This window comes from Rosa chinensis, chromosome 1 (assembly GCF_002994745.2).
Source record: "Rosa chinensis cultivar Old Blush chromosome 1, RchiOBHm-V2, whole genome shotgun sequence".
Lineage (NCBI taxonomy): Eukaryota > Viridiplantae > Streptophyta > Magnoliopsida > Rosales > Rosaceae > Rosa > Rosa chinensis.
In genome coordinates this window covers 38,213,367-38,226,483 of record NC_037088.1, presented here as the reverse complement: position 1 = coordinate 38,226,483, position 13,117 = coordinate 38,213,367, and the positions used below count along the sequence as shown (strand labels likewise).

The 13,117-nt window shown below is 36.0% G+C and overlaps 1 protein-coding gene across 2 annotated transcripts; it reads left to right on the top strand.

The window, feature by feature from the left end:
• Positions 1 to 3,903: 3,903 nt before the first annotated feature.
• Positions 3,904 to 12,272, top strand: LOC112181879 (dol-P-Man:Man(7)GlcNAc(2)-PP-Dol alpha-1,6-mannosyltransferase). 2 transcript variants are annotated; one of them, XM_040512941.1, is made up of 19 exons: positions 3,904 to 4,069; positions 4,274 to 4,315; positions 4,422 to 4,467; positions 4,645 to 4,731; positions 5,198 to 5,253; positions 5,340 to 5,460; positions 6,195 to 6,253; positions 7,233 to 7,304; positions 8,144 to 8,207; positions 8,316 to 8,419; positions 8,897 to 8,968; positions 9,450 to 9,536; positions 9,624 to 9,691; positions 10,066 to 10,134; positions 10,209 to 10,291; positions 10,855 to 10,954; positions 11,178 to 11,243; positions 11,722 to 11,815; positions 11,897 to 12,272. In XM_040512941.1, exons 1-19 carry the CDS (start codon positions 3,947 to 3,949, stop codon positions 11,975 to 11,977), a joined length of 1,494 nt encoding a protein of 497 aa, XP_040368875.1. In that variant the 5' UTR covers positions 3,904 to 3,946; the 3' UTR covers positions 11,978 to 12,272. The 2 variants fall into 2 exon arrangements, with proteins under 2 accessions (XP_040368875.1, XP_024176044.1); XM_024320276.2 differs by having other exon boundaries at positions 3,905 to 4,069; positions 5,343 to 5,460.
• Positions 12,273 to 13,117: the final 845 nt, after the last annotated feature.

The following is a 13,117-nucleotide window of genomic DNA, read 5'->3' as shown; positions in this document are numbered from 1 at the left end:
ACACTTGCAGAAACTCATACAAATTGCAAAAGCTTTTACATGCAAAACGACACTGGAAAAGAAAAAACCAAGGTGTTTGTTCGAGTGGGAGAGAGAAGAGAGCAAACTTGAATGGAAGGCAAAAGGGAAGAAGGTATATATAAGAAAAGGACCATGGAAAGCAGAGGAGGATGAAGTGCTTCTCAACCATGTGAAGAAATGTGGCCCTAGAGACTGGAGCTCCATTCGATCCAAAGGCCTCTTGCAGTGTACCGGAAAGTCCTGCAGTCTCCATTAGGTGAAAGCATTTTCTTTAGAACACACACACACACACACACACACACACACATATATATATATATATAAACACACACATACATATATATCTCTATATATATAGATATATGTATATATAGATACACACACACACACATATATCTATATATATGTATATATATATATGTATATATATATATATATGTTATATAGTGTTTATATATATATATATATATCTACAGTCCGTCTCCTCTACGGATGTCCGTACCTTTTCTTAGGTATGGATTTCCAGTTTTTTCCTACTTTCCGACCACACATTCACATCTTAACGGTATAGTTTTGAGGTCCTAATGTATAGATTATCTCTGCAAAATTTCAGCCAAAATGATGATCGTTAAGGCATTCAAAGCTACAATTTACAACAATAACACGAACGGTTCCGGTTCGATAGATTCGGTTTGTTCGTGTAAATTACAGTTTTGGATGCCTTAACGATAATCAATTTGGCTAAAAATTTGCAGAAGTGATCTATACATTAATTAGAACCTAAAAACTTAACGGTTAAAAAATTTATGGTTAAGATGTGAATGTGTGATCGAAAAGTGGGAAAAAATTGGAAATCCATTCCATAAGCTTAGGCCATTCCTGAGCAAAGTTCTATATATATATATATATATATATATATATATATAAACACACACACACACACATATATAATAGTTTACTGGCTTTTACGGGCAGGGCTTAGTAGCTTTTGGGGGGCCGGGCCGGGTTTCAAACCCCTAAACCAAGTCTGACCTTTTACTCACCGGGCCGGGCCTATTGCGGGCTTTTTGACGGGCCGGGCCGAACTTTTGGCCCTACAAGCCGGTGGGCCTCCATCAGTCCACTTGATGAACAGACTTTTTGATGAGGCCTACACAGGACGTATACTCCAAAACCAATGTCTAGATCAATGAAAAAAAAATTTCCAAATGGTGAACTCCAAAACCCATATTTAGATCAACAAACTCAACCATTTCCCAATGTTTACCTTAATTGAAATTATTCCGCCATTAATTGCATAGGACTAGGGCTGTCACTCGATCGGTTCGATTCGGTTATAAGTATTATCAACTTCAAAACTAAAGCTTTCGGTTTCAAAATTGAGCTACCAATGTCTAATTACCAACCAAAATTTTCGGTTTCTAATTACACCCACTAAATTCGGTATTTCAATTTTCGGTATTACCAATTTTTGAACAACTAATTCTTTATAATATAATTTGGAATGAACAATACTAGGTTTTTCATTTTACAGTCGTAATCTTTGTATTTCATCTGCTTATTATAGCTTTCTTTTGTACATATAACATCAAGTTTTAGCCATTTTCAATAAAACTAGGTTATTTAACCATTTTTGACCAGGTTACTTAAAATACATGTAATATTACTATATGTAGTAATATTCATACTATTATAAAAAAATTTATGTTTATTTCTTAATATACATGTATGTGTATTGAAAATTATAGTATATAAAGGTAATATTTAGATAATCGGTAGATTCGGTAATTACCGAAACCAAACCAACTTTTTCGGTAATTTTCGATTTGGTTTTATTGGTCTCGGTTACCAAAAAGTTGGTTTACCAAACCTAAAACTTAGTTGATATTCGGTCGGTTTGGTAATTACCAAACCAAGTGGGAGCCCTACGATAATTTTAGACTGTTAGGAGCTAAAGTGTTTTTTTTTTTTTTTTTGAGAGCAACGGAAGACTGATCCATTGATGATAAATCATACGACCTCACTCGGTCAAGCATGAGGGGTACAAGCACCCCTCATATTACAATGCATGCTCATCAAGAGTACTAAAACCAAAGGAAATCCCAAAAAAACTAAAGTCCTGAAAAACACTAAAGCCAAAAAGCAATAAAATAAAATAAAATAAAATACTAGCTCTGCAATTCCATAGATGAAACACCTCCTTGAACATTTCGACGCCTAAGACCCTTGTGGTGTACGTCTCCATGCACAAAAACGCCACGCCTCACCCATAAAAAGATAGAGAAGCTTCTCCTAACCAGACCGGGAACTTGCATGCATAGCATGCAAACCGGTTGGACCACCTGCAATGGATGCTGACTCCAATGGCTCAGAACCTCCACAGACCGACATCGCCGGCGAGCTTTTGGGAGTGTTTCGCCTGCCACGGGGCCGTCCTTTCTTCTTGTAGACCTTAGGAACTGAGGTCACTGTCACATCCACCAGTCCCTCAGAAGAGAGCTCCAAACCGAGCTTTTCCGGCTGCAGATCAACCGGGACAATATCCAACCCGTGTTTGGCACGCTTCCCCTCTTCCTGAGTCTCATCCTCTCTTGGACGACGCATTCCCACAAGCTGTTGAGAAGAGGTCCCTTCAGTCCCCGGCGTCGGCACCATCTCCGGCAGCGACCGGATCTGCACCGGTCGTTTCTTCAGCATATTAGGGATCCTAAAAGCAGACAGCAAGGGAGGCGAAACAGTAGGCTGAGCACTCGCCCTAAAGACTAGGGCAGGAACTATCGGCCCCTCAACCGACTGCGGCCCCGCCTCCGCTTCCAGTTCTAAAACTGGCTCTGTCTCCCTTGGACAATGTTGTCCACCATGATTAAGCATAGTATAGATCCGGCAGCGCCTCAACAGACGTTCGTATCGAAAACGAAGTGTTAGGACATCAGTAGGAGAAACCCTAACCCTTCGATCCAATCGCACCGGCTCATTGATGGGTAACACAATCCGGACACGGGCCTCGCCATGCCGCAACACACCACGATCGACCTCCAGCACTTCTCCAATTGTCCCGCCCGCCAACTTGACCGCAGGCTCAGTCAGAATACTTGGAGGAATACCTTGCAACACAATCCAGATCCACACAAAATCTAGCTTGACCCCAGAGATCTCGGAAAACCCATCATCGTCATTCAGGAGGACCATAGCTCGCTGAAAACCCCAGGGACCACCCTTCTTCACACGAGCAACATCACGTTCAGTGGTGAACGTAAAGAGAAAGCGATCACCTCTTGGTTGGATCTCCACTGTCCCAGCCAGACGCCACATCGAACGCACGGCGCTCAGAAACGAATCAAACACCAGCACCAGACAAGTATTCAGTCGACCCACCAAATAGAAATTGCGGGCCAAAAACTCCTTTCCTGGAACCCTAAGGTTCTCCAAATCCACAGGTTCTTCCCCTTCCTTGAGCGACAGTTTAGTCGCAAGTCTAGCAGTCATGGAAGCAATAGCAGCCATGAGAATGAGACGCCGCACAACTTGAAAACTCAAAACCCTAACCCTAGCAGAGCAAGAGAGAGGGTGAGAAAAAGTCGCGGTATTACGCTTTGGATTCATTAATCATACCCTTGAGCATATTCTTATACCAAAGCAAATAAGCTAATCTATGCTCTTGCTTTGCTGGGAAGTAGGAAAATGGGAAAGAAAACTTTGAAGACTATTAAAATTAAGCAGTTGAATGTTTTGATACACTCTGTCTTAGGAGCTAAAGTGTTAAATGACCTAAACTTTGGAGAATGTTTGTGACATTTACTCCAAATTTTAACCCCAAGCTAAGGACCAGATTGAATTCTTAACCCGGCCCAACTGATAAGCCCAATTTGCAACTTCATAGTCATATACTCTCCTCTCCTCTCCCTGTGCGACTGTGTTGAAGGCAATGGCTTCCAAGTCTTCGAAATTCCTAGAGCGATTTGGTTACGATGTGGTACTGGGATCAATAGCTGCGTTTTACGTCTTCATGGCGCCCTACACTAAGGTTGAAGAAAGCTTCAACGTTCAGGTGAAAACTATTGCTTCCTCACCTCTTTTCAATTTTACTGTCTTTGCTCATCGAGGAAATGCGAAAATCTGAAATTTTTTAGTGCCGGAGAGATTGAATTAGTGGCCGGAAAACGTTTTAGTATATGCATGATTTTCTGATTGAAGACTGGTTCTCAATTCTGTAGCTCTTTTGCTTGCTAACTATGCCTTTTGTTTCGTTTAGGCAATGCATGATATTCTATATCATCGACAAAACTTGGATAATGTAAGTGTATTTATATGGTTTTCGAAGTTTTTTTATTTATTTTTGGTGTGGAAAATGTTGGAGCTTTGGACTAATTGCTTGGTTTGAATGTTTGCTTCCGTAATAGTATGATCATTTGGAGTTCCCCGGAGTTGTTCCTCGCACGTTCATCGGTGAGTTTGGAATTTTGGAGTTGTTAATAATGCTAGGTTTGTGCTTCGGCCAAGTAGCGTAGCAGATTTGGAGAAATTTGTAGTTTCTGGTGCCGTTTTGACTAGCTGTTTTGCTATTGGACTAGTTTTCCTTGGTATGTGTTGAGTATTCACTCGGTACTATTTTTATAATTCTAGGTGCTTTGCTTGTATCAAGTTTGGCATCCCCTGCTGTTCTAGCAATGAACTTGCTGCACATGCCAAAGATTTATGGTCTTCTTACAGGTTAGTTCTTTAGGTTTCTTGAAATCATACATTTTTTTTTTTTGGGTATTTGGCAAGTGAAAACATAAAGGGCTTGACTAAACAAATGATGATTTCTACTTTATGATTGGCTCTTTGTAAACATTACTGTTCATGTTCTATTTCTGGGGTTAATTGACAGAAATTACTTTTTTCATATGTGGCCACTCTTCTTGCTTGTTTGAATGATAATTTTGGAAGGCCATCTAGTCTAGAGGAGTTAAACTGGCCACTCTTCTATGCTTTAAGAGTTTAAGTAGTTAGCTCTTTTATACTTCCGGTGTACTTGGATCAGAAATTAATAATTGCTTGTTAACAGAAAAAAGGGTATATAAAATTCTGAATGCTTTTTGCTCCCTTTGAACATCTCTTATTGGTAAGATTTTATTTTGTTAAATAATATATGTGGTATATTGACATGGCTGAATTTTTAGTTGCTGTTTTGCAGTTCGTTTGACATTAGGTTGCATCATATTATCTACATTACACTTCTTTCGTCTTCAGGTATGTCCTTGTTTGATCCTTGTCATTTGCATGTATTTTCATGATTCTGCTAGGTAAGATAAGTAATACTGTTAATTTCAATTTAGCAGGTTAGAGAAAAATTTGGACGTCAAGTAGAAGCTTTCTTTGTAATACTGACTGCAGCTCAGTTCCACCTTCTGTTCTATTGTACCCGTCCACTTCCAAATATACTAGCTCTAGGTGCAGGTAGTTTACTTCTTCTTGTTCAGTTCATTTTTAGCACATTTCTGTTTTTGTGTAATTCTAAAGGAGTGTATGAATTCAGAACAGCATGTACAGCTAATTCTTCAGATGAATTGTTTGACCTGTCATCCATTTTCTGCCTTCCCTACACTGTTTAGTTTTAGTTTACCAGATAAAATTTTGTAAAGGTTAACAAATATAAATTATTTGTTTAATCACCATGTCATGTATGTGCCTTTCTTTCTGGTATTGTCATTTACTTCTTAGGGCAAAGTTGCATGAACTTAAAGTCTATAAGGGGGGATTTTAGAAATGTAGTTAGCAGTTACACATCCAAGCTGCTGAGATATGCAGCCAGTATGATTAGAGGCGTATCTGCACTCCAAATATGTATCTGTGAAGTGTGAACTTTTGGTAAGCTTGACTGTTGGACACCAGAAGGATGCATGACCAATACAGTTCAGATATGGTCAGTGTACAGGAAAGGTTATTCTGCTTTTTTTTTTTTTAAATTTTTTTTTTTTATGTGAGATAAAAAACAGGGTCTGTTCATAAATCTAAAGATTCAAGCATCATTATGAATTACAAAAAGAAACATAACTAGTAAAAGCTGAGTTTAGAAGTAGCACTTGTTTTTTCTACTATGTTTGTATCGTTTACTGCTGATTTAAAATATCGATCGCTCTGGCAGCTTTTACTTTTTATAATTATTATTATTATTATTTTTTTTTTTGTAGTCAACTTGGCATATGGATATTGGTTAAAGGAGAAGTGTTATGCAGCTTTAAACTGTCTGGTATGTTGCTATATGCTAATATCAGATTCTACATCATATAAGAAGTCAAAATTGCTTTGTTCTTTTGTGTACCAAATTTGGATTTGGAGCAATTGTTTGCAATAGCCTCAGTTTGGCCATAATATTGTTAGGTTTTGCTAGTTGAGGATTATTTGGGGTTGGTGTATACGAAGGAGACTAAGCATTCACTATTAGCTGTTTTGGCTTGTTCGAATGGAAAGAAATAACAGAATCACTGATGAAAAGGTGGACGAGGGACTTTCTTAGTAATTTTGTTGCATTTTCATGGACAGTATTGTCAAAAATATTGTTCACTATTCTTTCAAATAAAGTTTGTGTTCTTCTCACCAACCAAAAAAAAAATAATCAACACATTCTTTCAGGGGTAGTGCCTTCAGTTTAATCTCTTTTGATTGGGTGAGAGTTATAAAAAGTGTGTGATTTATTTATTGTAATGTTGTGGTTTGTCGGTTGCGCACAGCCGAATGTATATCCGTTTTTGTTGTAAGTTTGCTACTCATCTTTCTTCAGTTAATAAAAATTAATGTTTCACATCAGAAATATCATTTGGTCAGTTCTTATGATTTAGTTTCACCAAAATTTAGGTTAACTATAGAAACTATATTGTTAAAGTTAGATATATTTATTGTAATTCTGACTGGTGGATGAAAAGGTTTTATCATTTCTGCCAGCAGGCGTACCTTTTCTGTATCCTTTATATTGACAAGGACATTATCTGTTTTTACATGGAGAAAATGTACAACAATATTTTATTTTATCCACCTTGCTCTTCTTAAATTTGATTAGACTTGCTTCTGTTCACATATGAAATAAGCTTGCTGCTGTTCACATATGAAGTAAGCTTGCTTCTGTTCTTCACACAGGAACTTATGTAGTTACCCTTGGATGAGTTTTTTATAACTTGCATTTTGTTTCATTTTGTATATTTCTCTTACAGTTCCTTATTTTCCCTGATTAGATCTTCGCTACAGTTATCCTAAGATGTGATATTTTGTTACTTCTCTGTCCTGTTGGCTTGGAGCTTTTGTTGGTACGCCTCTACTTTGCTCTGGTGGTGGATAATCGTTTTTACATTTAGATAATTTGTTCTTCAGCAACCTGTCAATTTCATTTCTTATATGATTTCATTCATTATAGTTTCCAGCAGGTGTATTTACATGGTTTCTTGGTTATGTTGCATAACTAGAAGAGGACCTCCCCTGTTTAGAAAGTTAAGAAGATAGAATAATCCAAAACCTAAAATGATTCACAAGATATATCAATAGAGAATGCCGCAGGAAAAGGAACATCTGAGGTGTTGTGGTTCGATTGACAGTATTTAACACAGATACATCGTAGACTCATTCCCTAATGGTTTTAATTATTATTAATTATTGATTGGGTGATCCAACCATGAAGCAGTTTGATTGATCAGGCTTGGTAGCTGGTTGGACAAACAAATTTAACCCTGCCAAAACTCAAGAGTGAGTTAATAGGAGTAGAGCTCTAGGATTTGGTTGAGGGAAAAAAATTGGTGGGGTGTGAGAAGCTACAGAATGAGAGAAAGTTGAAACCTTTGACTGGATGCTCGGTCTGAACTTATATCTGTGTGAGTGAGTGGTTGTAGTACTTAATTGAAAAAAGAGAAGTGAGGTATCCAAAAGCTGTTATGAACTGGTTATAGTCATTTCTGTGTTATGAACTTATGAAGCAATTAATTTCTTATCTACAGGCCTTGTGTAAGGTGTACCTGTAATCTGGAGATCACGCAGTGTGTTCCTATGTTTATATGATTCATCGCTTATTACGATTGTAATGAGATAGTCTGATGATATTGTGCTTAGCAGCATGAATTTAACCCCCTTTTTTTCCTTCTTCTTTCCTTTGCAGACTAGATCAATTTCATTATGGAAGGCATTGAAGTGCTGCACTTTGTGTGCTCTATTATGCATAGGTTCTTTATATGTTTCTATTATCACAAAAATTTCAATTTCTTTATCTCTATTTCCACATAGTAACAATTTCTGAATCAATATATTTATTTGGATTCTTTGCAGTGCAGGTCTCACTGTATTTGTAGATTCAATAATGTGGAAAAGATTACTTTGGCCTGAATTTGAAGTTTTCTGGTTCAACTCTGTTCTGAATCGTAGTTCAGAGTGGGGCGTATCCTTTAAAAAATTGTTGATGCACAATCAATATGTATTGCGGCTTTTCTATCTAATCAAGAAATGGAGATTTCAAAATTCATTTGAGCATGCTTCAGTTTTTAGTCTATAGGTGTTTGCTTAATTGCATCTCAGTATATACGATATAATTTGAGCTCTGGACGAGTTTTTATACTAAATTTTTCTTTAAAAGATAGCAGTGCATTTTCAAATAGAAGTTTACCTTTGTTTATTCATAGGCAAGAGAAGTTAGTGTTGTTCATAGCTTCTTTAGGGAGATCTATTTGTCACGGTGGGAGATAAATGTGATTCTGCATTCTTTGTATATACTTACCTTATATATATAAGAGAAGTTAGTGCTGTTCATAGCTTCTTTAGGGAGATCTATTTGTTACGGTGAGAGAGAAATGTGATTCTGCATTCTTTATATATACTTATCTTATATCTATATAGCGTTCCTAAATGTTCTATTCAGACACATCCATTTTACTGGTACTTCACTTCAGCACTTCCCCGCTCATTGCTTGCTGCATACCCTCTTTTCCTGGTGAGTCTGGCTCTTGAAGAAAGAGAGTACTATTATCTAAACGTTGTCTTTCACGATTTGTGATACGTCCTTGCCGCTTAGAATGTTTGCTAATTGTTTAATAGATATAGGAAATTGCTCAAAAGTACTTCTATGTCAAAATGCCTACTACTTTTGGAAACTCTCATTTTTGATGAGGTTTAAAGATGCAGATGATTCTCTCTTTCAGGAGAAATCCTTTCCAAGGGTGATATATGAAACTCTAGTGCAGAATTTTGACTTGGAACTTTGCTTCTTCTTTTTTTCTCTTAGTTGATTGAAATGCCTTCTTTTCCAAAATTGATGCGGGAATGTAGAATAATTGGTCAGAGAAAAATCAATAGAGAAAGGCAAATGTTTTATATTTTCAATGTTTTCAACTTGTTCAGCTTATGATTTCTTCTATTCTCCTGCTCCCCATAAACCCCTTATTTTTCTAACTTGACACACAATCTTCCTGCAGCTAGGGATCTTACTTGACAGAAGAGTTTTGCCATTTGTTATTCCAGTCTTGTCCTTTGTTTTACTATACTCTAAGCTTCCCCATAAGGTAAAATACTTATATTTGGGAAGTTCAATGGACTTAATTTTAGCTTTCAAGAATATTTATTGAATGGACTATAATTTCATGATGCAGGAGCTCCGCTTCATCATTAATTCAATTCCAATTTTCAATTTATCTGCTGCAATTGCAGCTACTAGAATGTATGTGGTCTTTAATGGCATTGGTTGTTATCTAAACTAATTGTCAAAATTTCATCACCAAATAGGATCTCAAGTAAATTTGTTCCATTATTCCTCAATTACTGGTTCCAGAGGTTGTATGACTGATGTATTTCTGGTCATCTGTAGTCATATCACCTCACCTTTTGTCCTGGAAATTATAGTAGTTCGAAAGTGAGAGATATTAGGATATAAACTCTATTAGCAAGATTGACAAGTTGCATGTATCCCAAAACAGTGTTTATTTTCTTGTTCTTTTAATTCCAAAACATTTTTTTTTTTTTGCTTGATAATTCTTGTTATTGTTACAGGTTCAATTACTAATAGAAATGAATTATTGTCTTTCCTTGCTACAGCTATAACAATAGAAAAAAGACATTCTGGAACTTTCTTTATTTAATTATGCTTGGATTACTGTTGATCAGGTTAGATGTTCAACTATTTTTTTTCATAGGGAACAATATTCTATCACCTCCTTTACTGATCTTATGCTTTGTAGTCTAGGGTGCACGGCCATAACTTTTATGGCATCCAATGAGAATTATCCGAGTGGTCATGCTTTAAAACATTTGCATAAGATTGGTAAGCTCTCTCTCTTTCTCTCTCATATGAAGGAGAGGAAAATAAATTGTTGCAGGAAATCATGTTTCATACTATAAAATATTGATTGGTCGAATTAGTTGAGCTGGGACTGTTTGATAGATATTGCTGGTTTGTTCTGAAACCGTAGGTCACAGTTTGCCTTTTGTTTTACTTTTTGTATTTGTTGATATCATTTTATTTTAGTTAATGTTTTACTCACTAAGCACTTTCATACTTGCTTCTCCACTTGGAAGGCTTCCACAAGCTTGGTCCTTTCTTTGGGTTTAAGTTTGCTGAAAATGCTTTTTTCCAAGCTCTAACGCACACCTGAAGTTACTCAAAGTACAGGCTAGCTTATATATTCGGATAGCAAGTATTTTTAGTTATCACTTTTTCCTGATTTCTAGAGCTAATGGATCATGTTCTCTAAGTTATAACTATTTTGATTCATATCTCTTTATTATTAGCACTTAATTTTGTTTCTTCTTGTCTTCTCCAAATTTCCCTTATAAATGTGGAATTATGCATTTTTGGCTAGAATCTGATGATGTGTAATCTAACAGGTCATCTTGGGAACAGAACAAATGAAATTTTGGTTCATATTGATACCTTTTCAGCCATGAATGGAATATCCCGGTTTTGTGAACATGATTTTCCGTGGAGGTATGCCTGATTTTACTTGTTTTAATTTCAAGATTAAGGTGTAACTTCTGATACTGCTGTGTTTGCTATTTGAGAAACAAGAATTTTGGAATATAAACTAGTGATCAGATATCTATCTTGTTCATAATGCTGTATTTAATTATGTTTACCATGCTTAGTTCTTGGCTTTTGTACACATTTTGCAAAGTTTGTATATTAGTGAATTTCACTATGAACATGTCAGGTATTCTAAAGAGGAAGAGATTCGGGTGGACGAATTATGCCAGAGAAATTTCAACTATCTTATCAAGTGAGTTTTTCTCTCGTCTTTTAGAATCAAATATCAACAATGTATTTGGAGGAAAAACTCAACCCTTTGCTTTAACATATACTGCACATCAAGGATCCCCCCATAGGGTGTCACTGCCATGTAATGCATGGGTTGCTCACCCACTACACCCGTACTTACGTTTGCCAGGAGTGAAACTTTGTTTATTAAAATGTGGGATCTGTTTTCTATGTTATCTTCAACTGAAAATCATTCCATTCTGTCTTTATTATCAATTACGTAAATGAGCTACGATAAGACACAGATGAAAAAGTTCCTTTTGGCAAACTGCTCTGTTCTTGTGATTATTATAATGCTTATGTCCTTTCAGTGGATACATACAGACACAATTCAAATCCAAAAGCTTCTTCAATAGTACAATGGTGATGTTCAAGTTTACAAAATATGCTCTTTTACTTTTTCTGTTGATGTTTGATTTCATTCTTTCCATATATAACAGTGAGCATCCTGCAATCAATGGATTCAAGTGTCTATCCAGTATAAATGGGTTTTCACGTGTTCGTCTTCAAATTGGCTTCCCACCAATTTTACTGGTAGGGAATCTGTTTTCTTTTGCGGAAGTGGTACATGTATTGAATTTAAATCCGATATTAACAACTCCATACTTGTTCCAGGTTAAAGAGCCCAAAGTATATATTCATGGAAATGTAAAACACAGCGATGTCCTCAACGGAATTTGGCCAGGCTGCTCCTGACTTTTATGAGGTGAGAAAGAAGTGTTCTGACAGATTTTCTTTTTCCTTTCTGTAAGATACTTTGACGACCATCAAGAAAACCAGATGACAACAATCCCCTTATTAGAATGAATGTATTTATTAAAATGCTTCGGGGTCTATGTTACAAACGCTTATTGATTTGACTTGCTAAATTCTGTTGCTGATAAGTAGTTTAGCCATTTACCTAGTGTAGAATATATTTTAATGTTCCTGATCTGGCAACGTTTAAATTTAACAATCTTTTGTTTTTTGGATACACCGTCTTTGAATCCCAGCATTGTGAGATTTTTAGTTTTTGTACAAAGATGGAGAGGAAGGTTTAACCTCTAGCCATGAGCGCACTTTGGCCACAATGATATTGGCACTTATTCCTCGGGCTGCCACTTGGTTTGGTAATTACCAAACCGACCGAATATCAACAAATACTTTAGGTTTGGTATACAAACTTTTTGGTAACCGAGACCAATAAAACCGAAATAGAAAATTACCGAAAAAGTTGGTTTTGGTAAATACCGAATCTACCGATTATCTAAATATTAGCTTTATATACTATGGTTTTCAATATACATACATGTATATTAAGAAATAAACATAAAAGTTTTCATAATAGTATGAACATTACTCAATATACTACATAATTAATAATACATGTATTTTAAGTAACCTAGTCCAAGATAGTTAAATAACCTAGTTTTATTGAAAATAGATAAAATTTGATGTCATATATACAAAAGAAAGCTATGATGAGTAGATGAATACGAAGTTTAAGGTTATAAAATTGAAAAACCTAATTTTGTTCATTCTAATTTATATTACAAAGAATTAGTTGTTCTAAAGTTGGTAATACCGAAAACCGAAATATCGAATTTGGTAGATATGATTAAAAATCGAAAATTTTGGTTGGTAATTGGTAGCTCAATTTTGAAACCGAAAGCTTTGGTTTTGAAGTTGGTAATACATATAACCGATTCGAACCGACCGAGTGACAACCCTACTTATTCCCCTCTCTCTTTTATTTATTTTATTTTTTTATTTTTTTATTATTTTTTCTTTCTGACTTCATATTCATACAACTAGGAGCAAGTGCACCTATATTTTGTTTTCAATTGCCGATTTGCT